Source organism: Bos grunniens, chromosome 13 (genome assembly GCF_055505025.1).
Source record: "Bos grunniens cultivar Pamir isolate PY7600 chromosome 13, Bosgru_T2T1.0, whole genome shotgun sequence".
Lineage (NCBI taxonomy): Eukaryota > Metazoa > Chordata > Mammalia > Artiodactyla > Bovidae > Bos > Bos grunniens.
This window is the reverse complement of record NC_141177.1, coordinates 65886983-65899720: the sequence shown is the minus strand read 5'-3', so window position 1 is coordinate 65899720 and position 12738 is coordinate 65886983. Positions and strand designations below refer to the sequence as shown.

Here is a 12738-nt window from a genome sequence, read left to right as displayed (position 1 = left end):
TAAAACTGTGGTTCTCAAGTGTGCCCTGAGACTCCCTGAAGTCCAGAGACCCACTGGGTCAGGGGGTCCAAGAGATCAGAACTATTTTCACAACAACACTAAATGTTACTTCCATTCTCATTCTCTTCTGAGTGCACAGTGGAGTTCTTCAGAGACACGATATGTGATATTATAACTCTAATGACAAATGGAATTAGCCATTATGCTTCTGTGTTCTTGTATTTTAAGTTTTTCAGCTTTGTTTTCCAATACAGTGAACATCAATAAATACAACCTACTTAAAACAAAAGTTCCGTTGTATTCTCAATAATTTTTAGAAGTATAAAAGGATCCTAAAGCCAAAACTTTCAGAATCACTGTTTTAAAAGATTATGTCTATCAAAAAGTCATTAAAGTATGAGTACTTCCCCTACTTCTAATAATCAAAGATACCACAAAAACAACACACACACAAAGTCTGCTAAACAAAACATCTGGCTGGCCCACATTCATCTGTGTAACAACACTAAAATGAAATAATTATAAGCTGAAATACAACTGATATATTAGCAAGAGAAGCTTTACTCTAGGTAAAGGTCAGAGTTCAAATAAGCATTTCTGGACACTGGAAAAATCTTAGGATCTAATAATTAACTTCTGGGAATCCCTAAGAAGTATACAGATTGCAAACTGAGAACTTCAGGGTATCGAAACATATACAGAAACATATTGAGTTCAAGTTTACATTTTAAAAATTTCTTGTTCTTATGCTTGTACCTATCTTTTTTTTTAAAACATGGATACCAATAATAACATATGCCTTATGTATGTCAAATGCTTCAATTAAATTTGCAAAAAAAAGTCAGCAGTATGAAGACTGAGCATTTCAAATACTTCAGTTTCCCTCTTTTCAGAGTTACGTGTGTATTGCAAAATTTACCTGAACTAGATGTTTGTAAATCCTTCATTCCGACTGTTTTACTAGGAACAGAATCTTTCACTAAGAATGCAGGCTGAATGGGTTTGGAAACAAGTTGATTAATAAATAATGTACCTTTGATACAATCCACAGTTCATAATTCAAGATAAAAACATAAACGATTTTACCTTCACGTTAGGATATTTCTCAGGAGAATCTAAAAGGCAAAAGGGACATAAGAGTTAATTACATGTAAATATGAAAGCCAGCTTTACATTCATGCAGAGTTAGTACTGAGCCGAAATCCTTGTGCTCAGCCTTGGCAGTGAATACATTCGGTTTCAGTGTCTTGTTTTCAGGGGGATGTTAGGACACCAGCAAGACAGACTACGAATCCACTATAGAGAGTGAAGAAAAAATAGAAATAAAGGTTTAACAAAACATGCAGTTAAGATTTCAAAAGTAACATTACATTTTCAATGACTTTATAAAATATTAAAGTGGACACAGACCAATGTGAACATGCCGACTGATGAGAAAAGTGATGTTAATCAGAGGAATAAATCATGACCCCAAGAAGATAAATGTGAAAGTAGATGGGAAAATGCAACAGCATTATCTTGAATGCAATACAGCAGTATCATTTCCACCATTATACTACAAGTATTTATCATGTTCTTCAATCTGTCCAGTCATTTAAGAAGTGTACAGCTGGGATGACAGTTCAACTGAATGCATAATTCATTTCTTATCAGAGAAAGAGTAATGAACTGATTAGCTAGGATACACACTTGTAGAATAATGGTTCATAAAAATATTCACTTTGTTTCATACCCATGTGGGCTACTGGTATGCCTACATGTCTTGGCTCCTCTAGTTTAGCCATCTTAAAGTTTCTCGATCCAATCATGCAAGAAGGTATATAAGACACATCTAGAAAATAATGCATAAGTTCTCAATATTGAAATACAATTATCAAAAAGGAAATAATAAATTTAACTGTCACACAATTATAAGATATTAAAAATTTTGCATGTTTCAAAATCAGTATAGTACTTATCAAAAATTAACAATTCTAGTATTTAGGGAATGAGCCCTATTAATCTGTTTTGTTTCAAAACTTAGTTTGGTTTGGTACACCATGCTACTGCTTCAAAGGAGTTCTGTGAAACAACTATCAAAAAAAGTCAATGCCCCCATATTCACATTAATCTAATTTGAGTAACAAATACCAATACAACATATATCTTTGATGCCTGATAGGTATTTGGAGTGGCTGGAGTTTCCCCCACTTCTAGCACCCCCTCCCAACTCCAGTATTCTCTGGAGCAACAATGATCTTATCTCTTCTCATTGCAAATACACTGAAGCCATCTAGGAGGAGTTCCTTCAAGTTTCCTCAACTCCAAACTCACCTCCCTAAGGCCTTACTTTCCTCCCTTTGTCCTTTCACTAGAGTCTTCCCTCTATAAAGGGTAATCTCTGGATCTGTGGTCTTAATTCTTCCCCCTTTACATTCTTTCTATGGATCATCCCCACCACTTCTTTTTCCCTCTTTGCTTAGCAATGGTATCTTACACCTGTAATTGCTACTTCAACTCTTTGCTTCCCTCTGGCTATAGACATGTTTAGAAAGAAAAACAAAACAATGTTTTTCCTTTATCCTGTTATGTCCTGAACTCTCCAAAGCTCTACTTCCAGATTTCTCTAAATGTAAGGCTACACCCTTGCTACTCAGAGAGCTTGTTAGAAACACAGATTCTCAGACTTCCTGCTCAGTATGTGCACTTCATACAAGGTCCCCAGGCTACTAGTTAAAATCTGAGAAACTCTGGTCTATACTGAGTCTGCTTCTACATTACTTCAACTTAATTTATTCTCCTGAAATCTTAGCCTCAACTTCCTCATTCTAACACTTCCCCCCAAAGTGAAACTGCATTACAAGTTGGAAACTTTCCAGTGGACTATCAGGCTGTAGGTTCCTTGATCTCCCTATCATGCCCCCTGCTCACTCCTTCTTTCTAGTTCTCTTTTGTTGGCCTACGTGACACCATCCTATAAAGCAGCAACATTTCTATGACACCAATTTGCAAATATTTACAGCTGAGCACCTATGCCTGTGCTCCTCCACAGAGGATAACACACAGCTCTGTACGCCCAGGAACCGCAATCCTCAATGCCTTCCTAACAATGAGGAAAACAGGAAGAGGGGAAAGCTTTGCTGTTCTTCTCTGACACGTTTGGTGCTGGAAGCTCACTTCAAATGCATCGTCCATATCAAATACTCTCCCTTTTTCTAAAGAGTTATCTTACTTATTGTCCCCTTCCCCACAGACCTGTGCTTCCTTTCCTTCATTTCCTCCCTACACCCTCTCTCTAATCCTTCATTCCCTCTTTCCTCGTGTTTTTTTAACCTTCCTTAGGTCATAGAGTATCTCGAAACAGAATTAATTTTTTATTTTTTTGGCCCATGTGTCAAATGGAACCTTAGTTCCCTGAATAGGGATCGAACCAGCACCCCCTGCACTAGAGACTCTTAACTGCACAGAGTCCTAACCACTGGACCGCCAAGGAAGTCCAGGAGCTAAATAACTTAGCTCCTTAAATGATTCTCAATTTAATCTGTGGCTGACACCTGATAAGATACACTATTTCCCTCCTTTTCTCGTCTTTTACCTCACTACACATCTGACAGGTGATTTTCTTTGCCTATTAGAATATATCAGCATTTCCATTTTATATCAACATTCTGTCAAATGACTTTTCTATAAAATAGAGTTCTTACCTTCTACTTGTCCATTTAACGTATTTTTTCCTCTTTGACCAGCAGCTCCAGATAAAAGATCCACATACTTCTGTGGAAGGCTCTCAGAGATACTCTGTTAAAATGAATAGTTGCAGGAAGATTTCCTAATTCCTTTTGAAGAAAATATCCTACTTTTAAAAACTGCCTACATTTAACCCAGTTAAGACAGGTTTGCCAAGATCCCACACCTGCTAAGTGACAGATTCAGGATGTTGACTTCAAACACAGTGCTGTATCACCAGACAGTGGCTACCTGCATCTAAGAGATCAGGCCCTTCTCATCTCCTTCCATAGCTGCCACCTTCAAGCAGAGCATTGTTACTTTACCATACGGCTGCCATAAAGGTTTTCTGCGCGTGCTGGTTAAACTATCCAAAATGGTTTGTACTTACTAAAACATCACAAAGCAAAGCTAACTGCTGTTATTATACCACATATTTCTTACTATTCCCTATGCTTTTGCTTCTCTTGAAATGTTCCTTGCAGATTAACTTGACAATCCAAACGTAATAATACTTTTAAGTTTCAAGCACTATCTTTTCAATGTTGACGTGGTAAAAAACCACAATCCAACCCATTTCTCTCTGGCCCTCTCTAGCAGTTTTACACGTGCACATGTACCAAAGAAACACACATTCGCTTGGGAGATTGGGGATGACACAAACACACTGCACACTACAGTGTGTAAGACAGATAACTAAGGACCTACTGCACAGCACAGGGAACTCCACTCACTATTCTGTAATGGCCCATGTAGGAAAAGAGTCTAAAACTGATTCACTTCGCTGCACACCTGACCTAACACAGTATGGTAAATCAACTGTACTCCAATCAAAATTGAAGGAAGAAATGAAGAGACCAAGAAAGAAAGAAAGAAACATTTGATCATAGACTCACCTGGAACAATGCTTCAGTTTTTAGATAAATGTAACTTCAGAACACAAACAGATTCCTTATGACTTCTAAGCCTTGATTTCCATATTACACTAATTTCATTACGTAAACCTTGAAAATGAGCTAAAGTGTACTATGTGGTAGTATTTAACACAGAATTATCTTATTGATTAAAAATCAATAATTAAAAACAAAGATTAAAATCAGATTAAAAATTTTAAAAATTTGATGGGCAAATGCAAAGGTGAGAAAGTCACAGCATCTTCTGCTTTTATGTTTTTACATCACTCGGTTGTTTACATTTCAAAATAATAACAGAAGACAGTACCTCAGAATCCCAAGGTGATTCTATATCTTCCTCTTCTCCCAAACCTAAGGCTGACATCATATCTATAAAATGGAATCACAGATACATTAATGAGAACATTTACTAGTATGAATTTTAATACATATATGTCTATCTCTACCCACAAATAGTTCAATAAAATGAACTAGTGGAAAAGAATTTCAGAGGGTTGAAGCATTTTCAGGAAGAAAAAGCTGGTAGTACTTGGGACACTTCTGAAGAAAGAGAGCAAAAGAAACACACTTAAAAAGAAATGGATGCCATATTTGCATCTATGCACTTTAAAGGTTTTTATTTGCGCTTTTAAGCATAGAAAAAAATCCACAGACATTCACTAACTTACCACTTCTATTATTTTTGTGTGTTGCATCAACAGAACTCAAATGGTCATGATTTATTTGCTCTTGTGGTGCCCTTTCAATAATATCTGTATCACTTTCTTTGTCTACAATCTCTGGCTTTGTGGCTCCTTCCTATAAAAACAAGACAAAACAAAAACCCAACTTCAGAAAACATATTCATTTATTTGGTCATTCAGCCAATCAGTAAGATGATAAACATTCACTGCTGTCTAAGAAATCATAGACACTGTCCTCGGAGAAGTTAGAAATGTAAAGAAAAGAGCGATTCTGTTCTGTGTTCTAGGCAAGGCAGAGCCATGTGAAAACAAACAAGAGGGCAGAAAAGTATCCTTCAACAGCTCTGCAACTGAAGCGGACAGAGCCCAGGAAGGGCACAAAGGAGAGAGGAGGCAGGTGAGCCTGTGAAGCTCAAGGCAGGCTGTGACAAAGGGCTGTGTCTCAGAAGACAGAGTACAGAGCCGGGATGTGAGGGGGATTCTGGAAAGGGCAGCCCAAGCAAAGGACGAGGTGTGAAACAGTGTGAATAAGTCATGTGGAAAACTAGAGCCCAGTTACTGGGAACCCTACAAAGAGACAAAACGGAAGGACCAGGATCAAATGGCAGAGAGCAAGAGTCATCTTTTTTCTTCACATGACAGGAATCTACTACACAAGTAAAGGGTTACATCATCACAAATATATTTTATTTTATTTGGTGCCATGCTTTCTTTCAAATGACAGGGGAAAGACTGCACTGTACTAGGGAGTAGCAAACATGATATTATTTTACAGGACAGCATTGTAAAAAAACACACTACAAGCAATGCTCCAGAGTGGACAGGAAGCAGACTAAACACTGCACATCACCCAGCGTCTCCATGAACCTCTCATTAAAAAGTTGGATTTGGCTTTAAAAACAGCCAAATAAAAACAGTAAAAATCATTCTAAAACAAACTGCAAAGCCAAGAGGAATGAACAGATGGACAAACATATTTTAGGAAGATTACTCTAGCAGCAACATAAACATCAGGGAAGCAAAACTTGAAAAGAATATTTCAAGATTATAGGTGAGAAAGTGGATTATGATAATAAGACACAAAAAACGATGAGCAGGTAGAAAATACTGAACTTGCTGAGTGACTGGATGCATTAATTTCAAGGAAGTTTGGCGTCCGGAATCTTTCCTGCTGCGGCATTTCAGTGATGCTGTCTACTAGGATGGGGAAAACAGACAACAGTGCAGCTCACAGAGTCAGGGACGAGGGAAGTGTCAGGAACAAGGCCTTCAGTCTGGAGAGGAATGAATTAACCTGAGGCACGCAAGGGACTCAGAAGAAAGGATCTGGATAAATTCCTTTGAATTAGAAATAGATAGCCTTATTCAGGAAAAGCATAGCTGTTAAGATAACTATTTGTAAAATATGCTAACCTGGTATAATTAATGCAAACCTATGCAGAATTCTGAACTTAAAAAAAATAAAACACAGCTGAGAAGCGAAGAGCTGCAGGCGGCCGCCGACTTCACAGCGCTCGGGGTTTTTAGAGCTTCAGCTATAAAAATGGGCAGGATTTTCCTTGATCATATCGGTGGTACCCATCTGTTTTCCTGTGCAAACTGTGATACGATCCTGACCAACCGTTCAGAACTCATCTCTACTCGGTTCACAGGCGCCACTGGCAGAGCATTTCTTTTTAACAAGGTAGTTAACCTACAGTATAGTGAAGTTCAAGATCGGGTCATTCTCACTGGCTGCCACATGGTTCGAGATGTGAGCTGCAAAAACTGCAATAGCAAACTGGGATGGATCTATGAGTTTGCCACTGAAGACAGCCAGCGTTATAAGGAAGGTCGTGTGATCCTGGAACGCGCTCTAGTTCGAGAAAGTGAGGGCTTTGAGGAGCATGTACCATCTGATAACTCTTGAAGAAAAAGAGAGAAATCCATCTTTTCCCAGGTCTCCTTCACTGAAAACAAAAATCTACTTACATACACTGTCACCTTAGCATCAGATTCATGAACTGCGGAACAAGAGGTTGTGAGAATCTATGATGGAACCTTCCTTTCTTTCCTTTTTTTTTTTAAATTTTCTATTTTCCATCCAACAGCAGTGTGTAGAGAGAATATTATGCAGATGCCGTTTCCCCCCCTCCCCACCCTGTGTTTACATCTTGAGGCAGAATAGTCTATCTGCAGCTACATGGTGGGCTATGTGAGGAAAAAAATCTGGGCTATTAAGAGTGAAAAGTATTTTATGTAAATTTTGAAAGGAAAGTGTGTCAAGAGCATGATTTTTAAATTTATTTGGGCTTCATTTTAAGACTTTTTAAAAAAACCCAGTTATTTCACTTGATTTGCTAGCTTCAGAGAAGAGATCCGAATTTGTGACCAGCGCTAAAGGTTCAGTGTTAGTATTGCTTGTGCTGGCCGTTGTGCCATATTCTTGTTGGAGATGAACCGTAGCATCAGAGCCCACTCTTCCTTGTCAGTCTTGACCCAAAGATGTCACCATTCCTAGTTATTTGTCACCACATAATTGGTGTTGATTGGAAACTTTTCCTGATATGGGGCAGAACTGCTTGGTTGTCTTTTCCATGTAACTTAAGCACAGTAATATAAATAAAGTAATAGAAAAAAATAAAAAATAAAACAATACCAGGGGAAGAAAACTATGACATTAAAATTTTCAGTTATATATTTTAACATCTGTTTCAAGGACATAAAAATATACTTTTATAAATATATGCAAATATTCATTTCTAGGATTTTATAATAATAAGCATTTTTGAGTGTAATGAAAAGGTTTAATAGTAAAACACCAATTCAAGATGATACAAGAAGACTCCTTTTTAAAAGTGATCTTAAAAGACAAGTTTTAAATTGTAGATGAGAAATGCTTATGTGAGTATGGAATTATGAGTCATTTTAAAGTGCTGCTGCTGCTGTTGCTAAGTCGCTTCAGTCGTGTCCGACTCTGTGCCACCCCATACACTAGGCTCCTCTGTCCCTGGGATTCTCCAGGCAAGAATACTGGAGTGGGTATATTAAAATAAATAAATAAATAAAGAACTACTATGAGGTAAGAAAAAAATATAAAACCCTATTTGAAAATTCACAAGGTTTTCTTCTTATTTCCCTGTAAACAGCACACTAACAACTCTAATTTCCTATCTGTGCCTTCTGGAATAGTAGGGAAAGATTGAAGGAATGATCTAGATATTAAAAATAGTAAAATTATGATTATCCTAGCTGGAGATATAAAGGTTTTCAAACACATCTATGATTATCAAGCAGGGCTCAAACTTCATATCAGGAAAGAACAAACAAACTAAAAAAATCAAGTAACCACAATTTCTGAGTTTTGGATACAAAAGAATTTATATGTTAGTTTCATATGTATAAGAAAGAATTGACAGGTTAGTTTAACACCTATAAATACTGAAGTTAATATAAAGTTTCTTAAGAATAACATGGAGTATACATATGGCTAGAGATATTTTAAAAAGTAAAAAATTATTTTCCAGAGATAATTTTAAACCCTGTTGGTAATTTTTCTTTCCTTATGATTTTATAATAACAAGTAGTCTGTATAAGGGAAAAAAAATCATAAATTGTGATTTCATCTATTTACTGGAAGTGCATTACATGTAGATATTAGGAAAAGACAAATCAGAATCTCTTCAGCAAAGTTCTACATTTTTTCTTTAAGACTATTGCAGCTGAAATTTTTCTCATTTAATGAAGAGAGAATAAGAATCTCATTTATATAATTATAAATTATAACTTTAGTAAACAGACTAGATAAAATGCTTATTTATTTCCTCTTTATTTTCAAAAAGATCTAAAACACCCACCAAGATTATACCAAACAGTAAGATAAATTAGTTAAGTACATTAAGTATTTATCACAGTAAGTTAGAAACCACAAGAAACAGAAAGGCCAAAAATTCTTAAATCATAATAAATCTGCTAAGGCCTAAAACAGAACTCACCTTGAATTGTCTATGAACTAAAGTTTTGCTATATTAAATAGAAGACATCGCTTCATTACTTTCAAAGTGAGAATTTTTTCAAAAAGACAAATCACTTCAAATTGAAATGAACTTCCAGAGGGAACTATATTCAATATAGATACATACACACATGTGTGTGTGCTAGTCCCTCAGTTGTGTCCAACTCTTTGTGACCCCATGGACTGTAATCCACCAGGCTCCTCTGTCCATGGAGTTCTGCAGGCAAGAATACTGGAGTGGGTTGCCATTTCCTTCTCCAGGGGATCTTCCCGACCCAGGGATTGAACCCAGGTCTCCCGCATTGCGGGCAGACTCTTTACCAACTGAGCCATCAGGGAAGCCATATATACATATATAAGTATAACCAAGACACTTTGCTGTACTAACTTTGCTGAAACTAACACAATATTGTAAATTGATTATACTGCAATTAAAAAAAACAAGAACCACCACCAACCTCAAAAACAACCACCAAAAAAGGTAAGGAACAAATTTTCTTTCAGTTCTTCATAAAAATCAGCTATATGTTACTCAAAAGAGTATAAGCATTGTTTTTTCATGACCTCACTGTCTCCTCTTTAGTTGAATTTGAAATAATTCTTCTCATATTTATAATATAGAGTTCCTCATCCGACATACCCCCACTATTTCTGTTGTGTTTGTGTAATAATCTGTCTCATCCTGACCCTCATTCCATTTCATATTCATCTTGTCCTTCTTAAATGAATTCTTCCCCTTCATCCCCCTCCCCATGTTCATACTCATCTAGCTGTTCTTCCTAACTGCTTTGTAATTTTTTCTTTCATAATGGCATATTTAGTATGCCAACATTTATAAATCTGAATCATGCACATATATTGCTCTTATTATCACACCATTTTGTATCATGACTTTGAAGGCTTCCATTTCTGTGGCAGGATCATTTCTGTCATATAAGGGGACATGACATGTGAATGGCATGTGAAAAAATACAGGGAAAAAAGAGTTACAAACAAAACAACTTGCCTTTGTGAGACCAAGGCCTGCAAGAGACTTGAGAGGTTGTGGAAGAGGCTCGGCTGATGGGAAGGCAGGATGAGAGAAGCCCTGGACTCCAGGTGATGGTTCGGGAATGGTTTCAACCACATCTTCAATTTCACTATCAGAATTATTGTCCTCAGAGAAGGTTGTACTCTCTGGTCTCACAATACCACATTTTGCTTCTACTACAGTGAAAAAGGGAGAGTACATGAGAACATCTGTAATTTCAAATCAGTGAATAAAACCAGGAGGACAGTCTTAGATAACTTACTGTTTCTCTTGGATTGCTGAGAAGCGTTCATTAGCTTTGTTAAGCTTGGTTTCAGGACATTCTGGAGAAGAAAATAAGAACTTTAAGAATAATAAGACTCAAATTTAATAAAATAACATCCCCCATTCCTCTATGATCAAACACAAAGAGCACAGGCTCTGGAGTCATTCAGATGTGGATTCAAATCCCAGTTCTGCCACTGACTAACCTTCTCATGGAGTAAGGATTATGACAGATGACATAGGAAGCCCCGGATGTTCCTCTCCTTACCCCTAATATAATGCTATACAAATACTATGACACCTACTAGATTACTTTCTCTACCACAATGTTCTAGAATAAAAATTTATCCCCAATACTTTAGAGTACTGTGTCTGAAAAACTAAGCTATTTAAATTAGTTGCTATGTTTTGAAATTTGCTTGCATGATTTCTATATGCATGAATTATCACTTGGGAAGGGAAATATGAAAGTTTAGTTTTTAGCAGAACCTTATTTAAATGGGTTAGAACTACAAACAGGAAAAGTTATTTCTATTCTGTTTGTCAAAGAGCTAAAGACAAATGATTTTTTAAATTCAGCTCATTCTAAGAAAGAGGGAAAAAAATAAGAGTAAACATGTAGGGCAATGATCATGAATGAAAGCCACAAACACTCTAAACAGAAAGCCATAAGCAAACACGTTAACAACAGAGGCAGAGGGAGATGGACTCAAACGACAGACACTGAAGAAATGTATTCTGCAAGGAAAAATTAGGTTAATAGGAAATATTAAAAATGACAAAAGGTAGGAGAGGAAAAAGAAAGGAAAAAGTGAGATATGCCTAGTGAAGTACAAATTTAAGAAAAAAAAAGAAAAGCGTAAGTATAATGAGGTATGTGGGAAAACATATATATTTAGAATTTATATACAACAAATCAGTAATATATCAGTATTGTTAAAGATACACTATGAACAAAGCCTGTGCTTTATATGTTTTTTTTAATACATATATTATATATCTACACTGTTCAAGTTTTATGAAAATATCAACATAAATTATATATAAAACATATATTTAAAACAGAGGCTTTTGTTCATTGTCTATCCCTAATAATAGTAATTTATATTACTTTAAAACTGTTTATAAATAATACTGTAATAAAGAGTTTAATTTTGCCACTATGAAAAGAGTCATTCAATTAGCCACACATGGTCATCTATCACTACCTGAATGCTGTCAAGTACTACTAGAGAGAGAGGAATTGATAAAGAAATATTCCTAACATTTCACTGGGAAAAAGGACTGGTAGTCAGAATTCTAAGAATATGCTGTTTGAAAAAAAAAATTAATGGAATACAAGATGGAGCTAAAAAGAAGGTCAAGAAATATTAATCTAAAATTCTCAGCTCCCAGTTGGACAACACTGAAAAATAAATGGTAACATTTTTATCATGTATTTTCTTATTTATTTTCTTGTTGTGCAGGATCTCCTTCCTCAACATAACTCAACTGAACTTCTACATCCTAAATATTAAAAAGAGAATCTAAATGTAAGTCATATTTTTAGAATTCAAACAGATTTAACTGCTATATTATGTATATTAGCTGTAACATTATGTAGGATTCCATTTGTCTCTTCATTTATTCACATTCAAAAACTATTAAAATGGTTCTTACATTTGAGATATATGTTACATGCTCCAGGAGATGCACAATTGTTTCCTGAACTCCACTAGTTTATACTGATACAGAGGCTATAAGATGAATATTTAAATAATAATAATACAAAATGTCTGAAATCTGAAATTTTAGAATATGATACAAGGACTTTCAGTAGACTTTTTTTTTTACTACAATACAAAAAATATCTGAAGTTGTACGTTTTATCTTATGGTTATTAAAAGCCTGTGCTTCTACAGCTGGTTATTATTTTACGCAAAACGTGTTCTTCAACGAGATGAACAATTGGGAATATCTTCTTAATGGAATGCTTTAGAAAACACAGTGGAATCCCTTTATAATATGGATTTTGAGAAACAGATTTTTAATTTCTAAATTTCCATAATTACAACTATTACTTTAGCTTTAATGAAGAGCCAAAGACAGAAACAGAGAAAGAAAGAAAGAAAAAAAAAAAAAGCACCCTCCTAACACTTCTAAGAAACC

General features: G+C 35.7%; 1 protein-coding gene, 1 long non-coding RNA gene and 1 pseudogene across 13 annotated transcripts in view; 2 read left to right on the top strand and 1 right to left on the bottom strand.

Moving 5' to 3' along the window:
• LOC147361137 (uncharacterized) overlaps positions 1–12738 on the top strand; it is a 101543-nt gene that overhangs the window by 41260 nt on the left and 47545 nt on the right. Inside the window, exon 2 of the long non-coding RNA XR_015139827.1 lies at positions 12057–12122. This is a non-coding gene — a long non-coding RNA (uncharacterized LOC147361137). The remainder of the gene's footprint in view (positions 1–12056; positions 12123–12738) is intronic.
• LOC147361138 (ankyrin repeat domain-containing protein 26-like) overlaps positions 1–12738 on the bottom strand; it is a 67727-nt gene that overhangs the window by 39496 nt on the left and 15493 nt on the right. For 6 of the 11 annotated variants that reach the window (XR_015139802.1, XR_015139803.1, XM_086334741.1 and 3 more), the window contains exons 8-15: positions 10589–10649; positions 10299–10502; positions 5288–5413; positions 4927–4988; positions 3684–3777; positions 1733–1831; positions 1087–1115; positions 920–992 (exon numbers count right to left, since the gene is read on the bottom strand). Coding sequence is in view for 4 of the 11 variants with exons in the window: in XM_086334745.1 (XP_086190871.1) it covers positions 920–992; positions 1087–1115; positions 1733–1831; positions 3684–3777; positions 4927–4988; positions 5288–5413; positions 10299–10502; positions 10589–10649 (748 nt within the window). In the remaining 7 variants the exon portion in view is untranslated. Of the gene's footprint in view, positions 1–919; positions 993–1086; positions 1116–1732; positions 1832–3683; positions 3778–4926; positions 4989–5287; positions 5414–10298; positions 10503–10588; positions 10650–12738 lie in introns of those variants that run through there. The other 5 variants (XM_086334743.1, XM_086334747.1, XM_086334748.1 and 2 more) reach the window with 2 other exon arrangements.
• LOC147361139 (protein yippee-like 5 pseudogene) lies at positions 6776–7937 on the top strand (annotated as a pseudogene). The gene has a single exon (XR_015139809.1). The product of XR_015139809.1 is annotated as a protein yippee-like 5 pseudogene (transcript).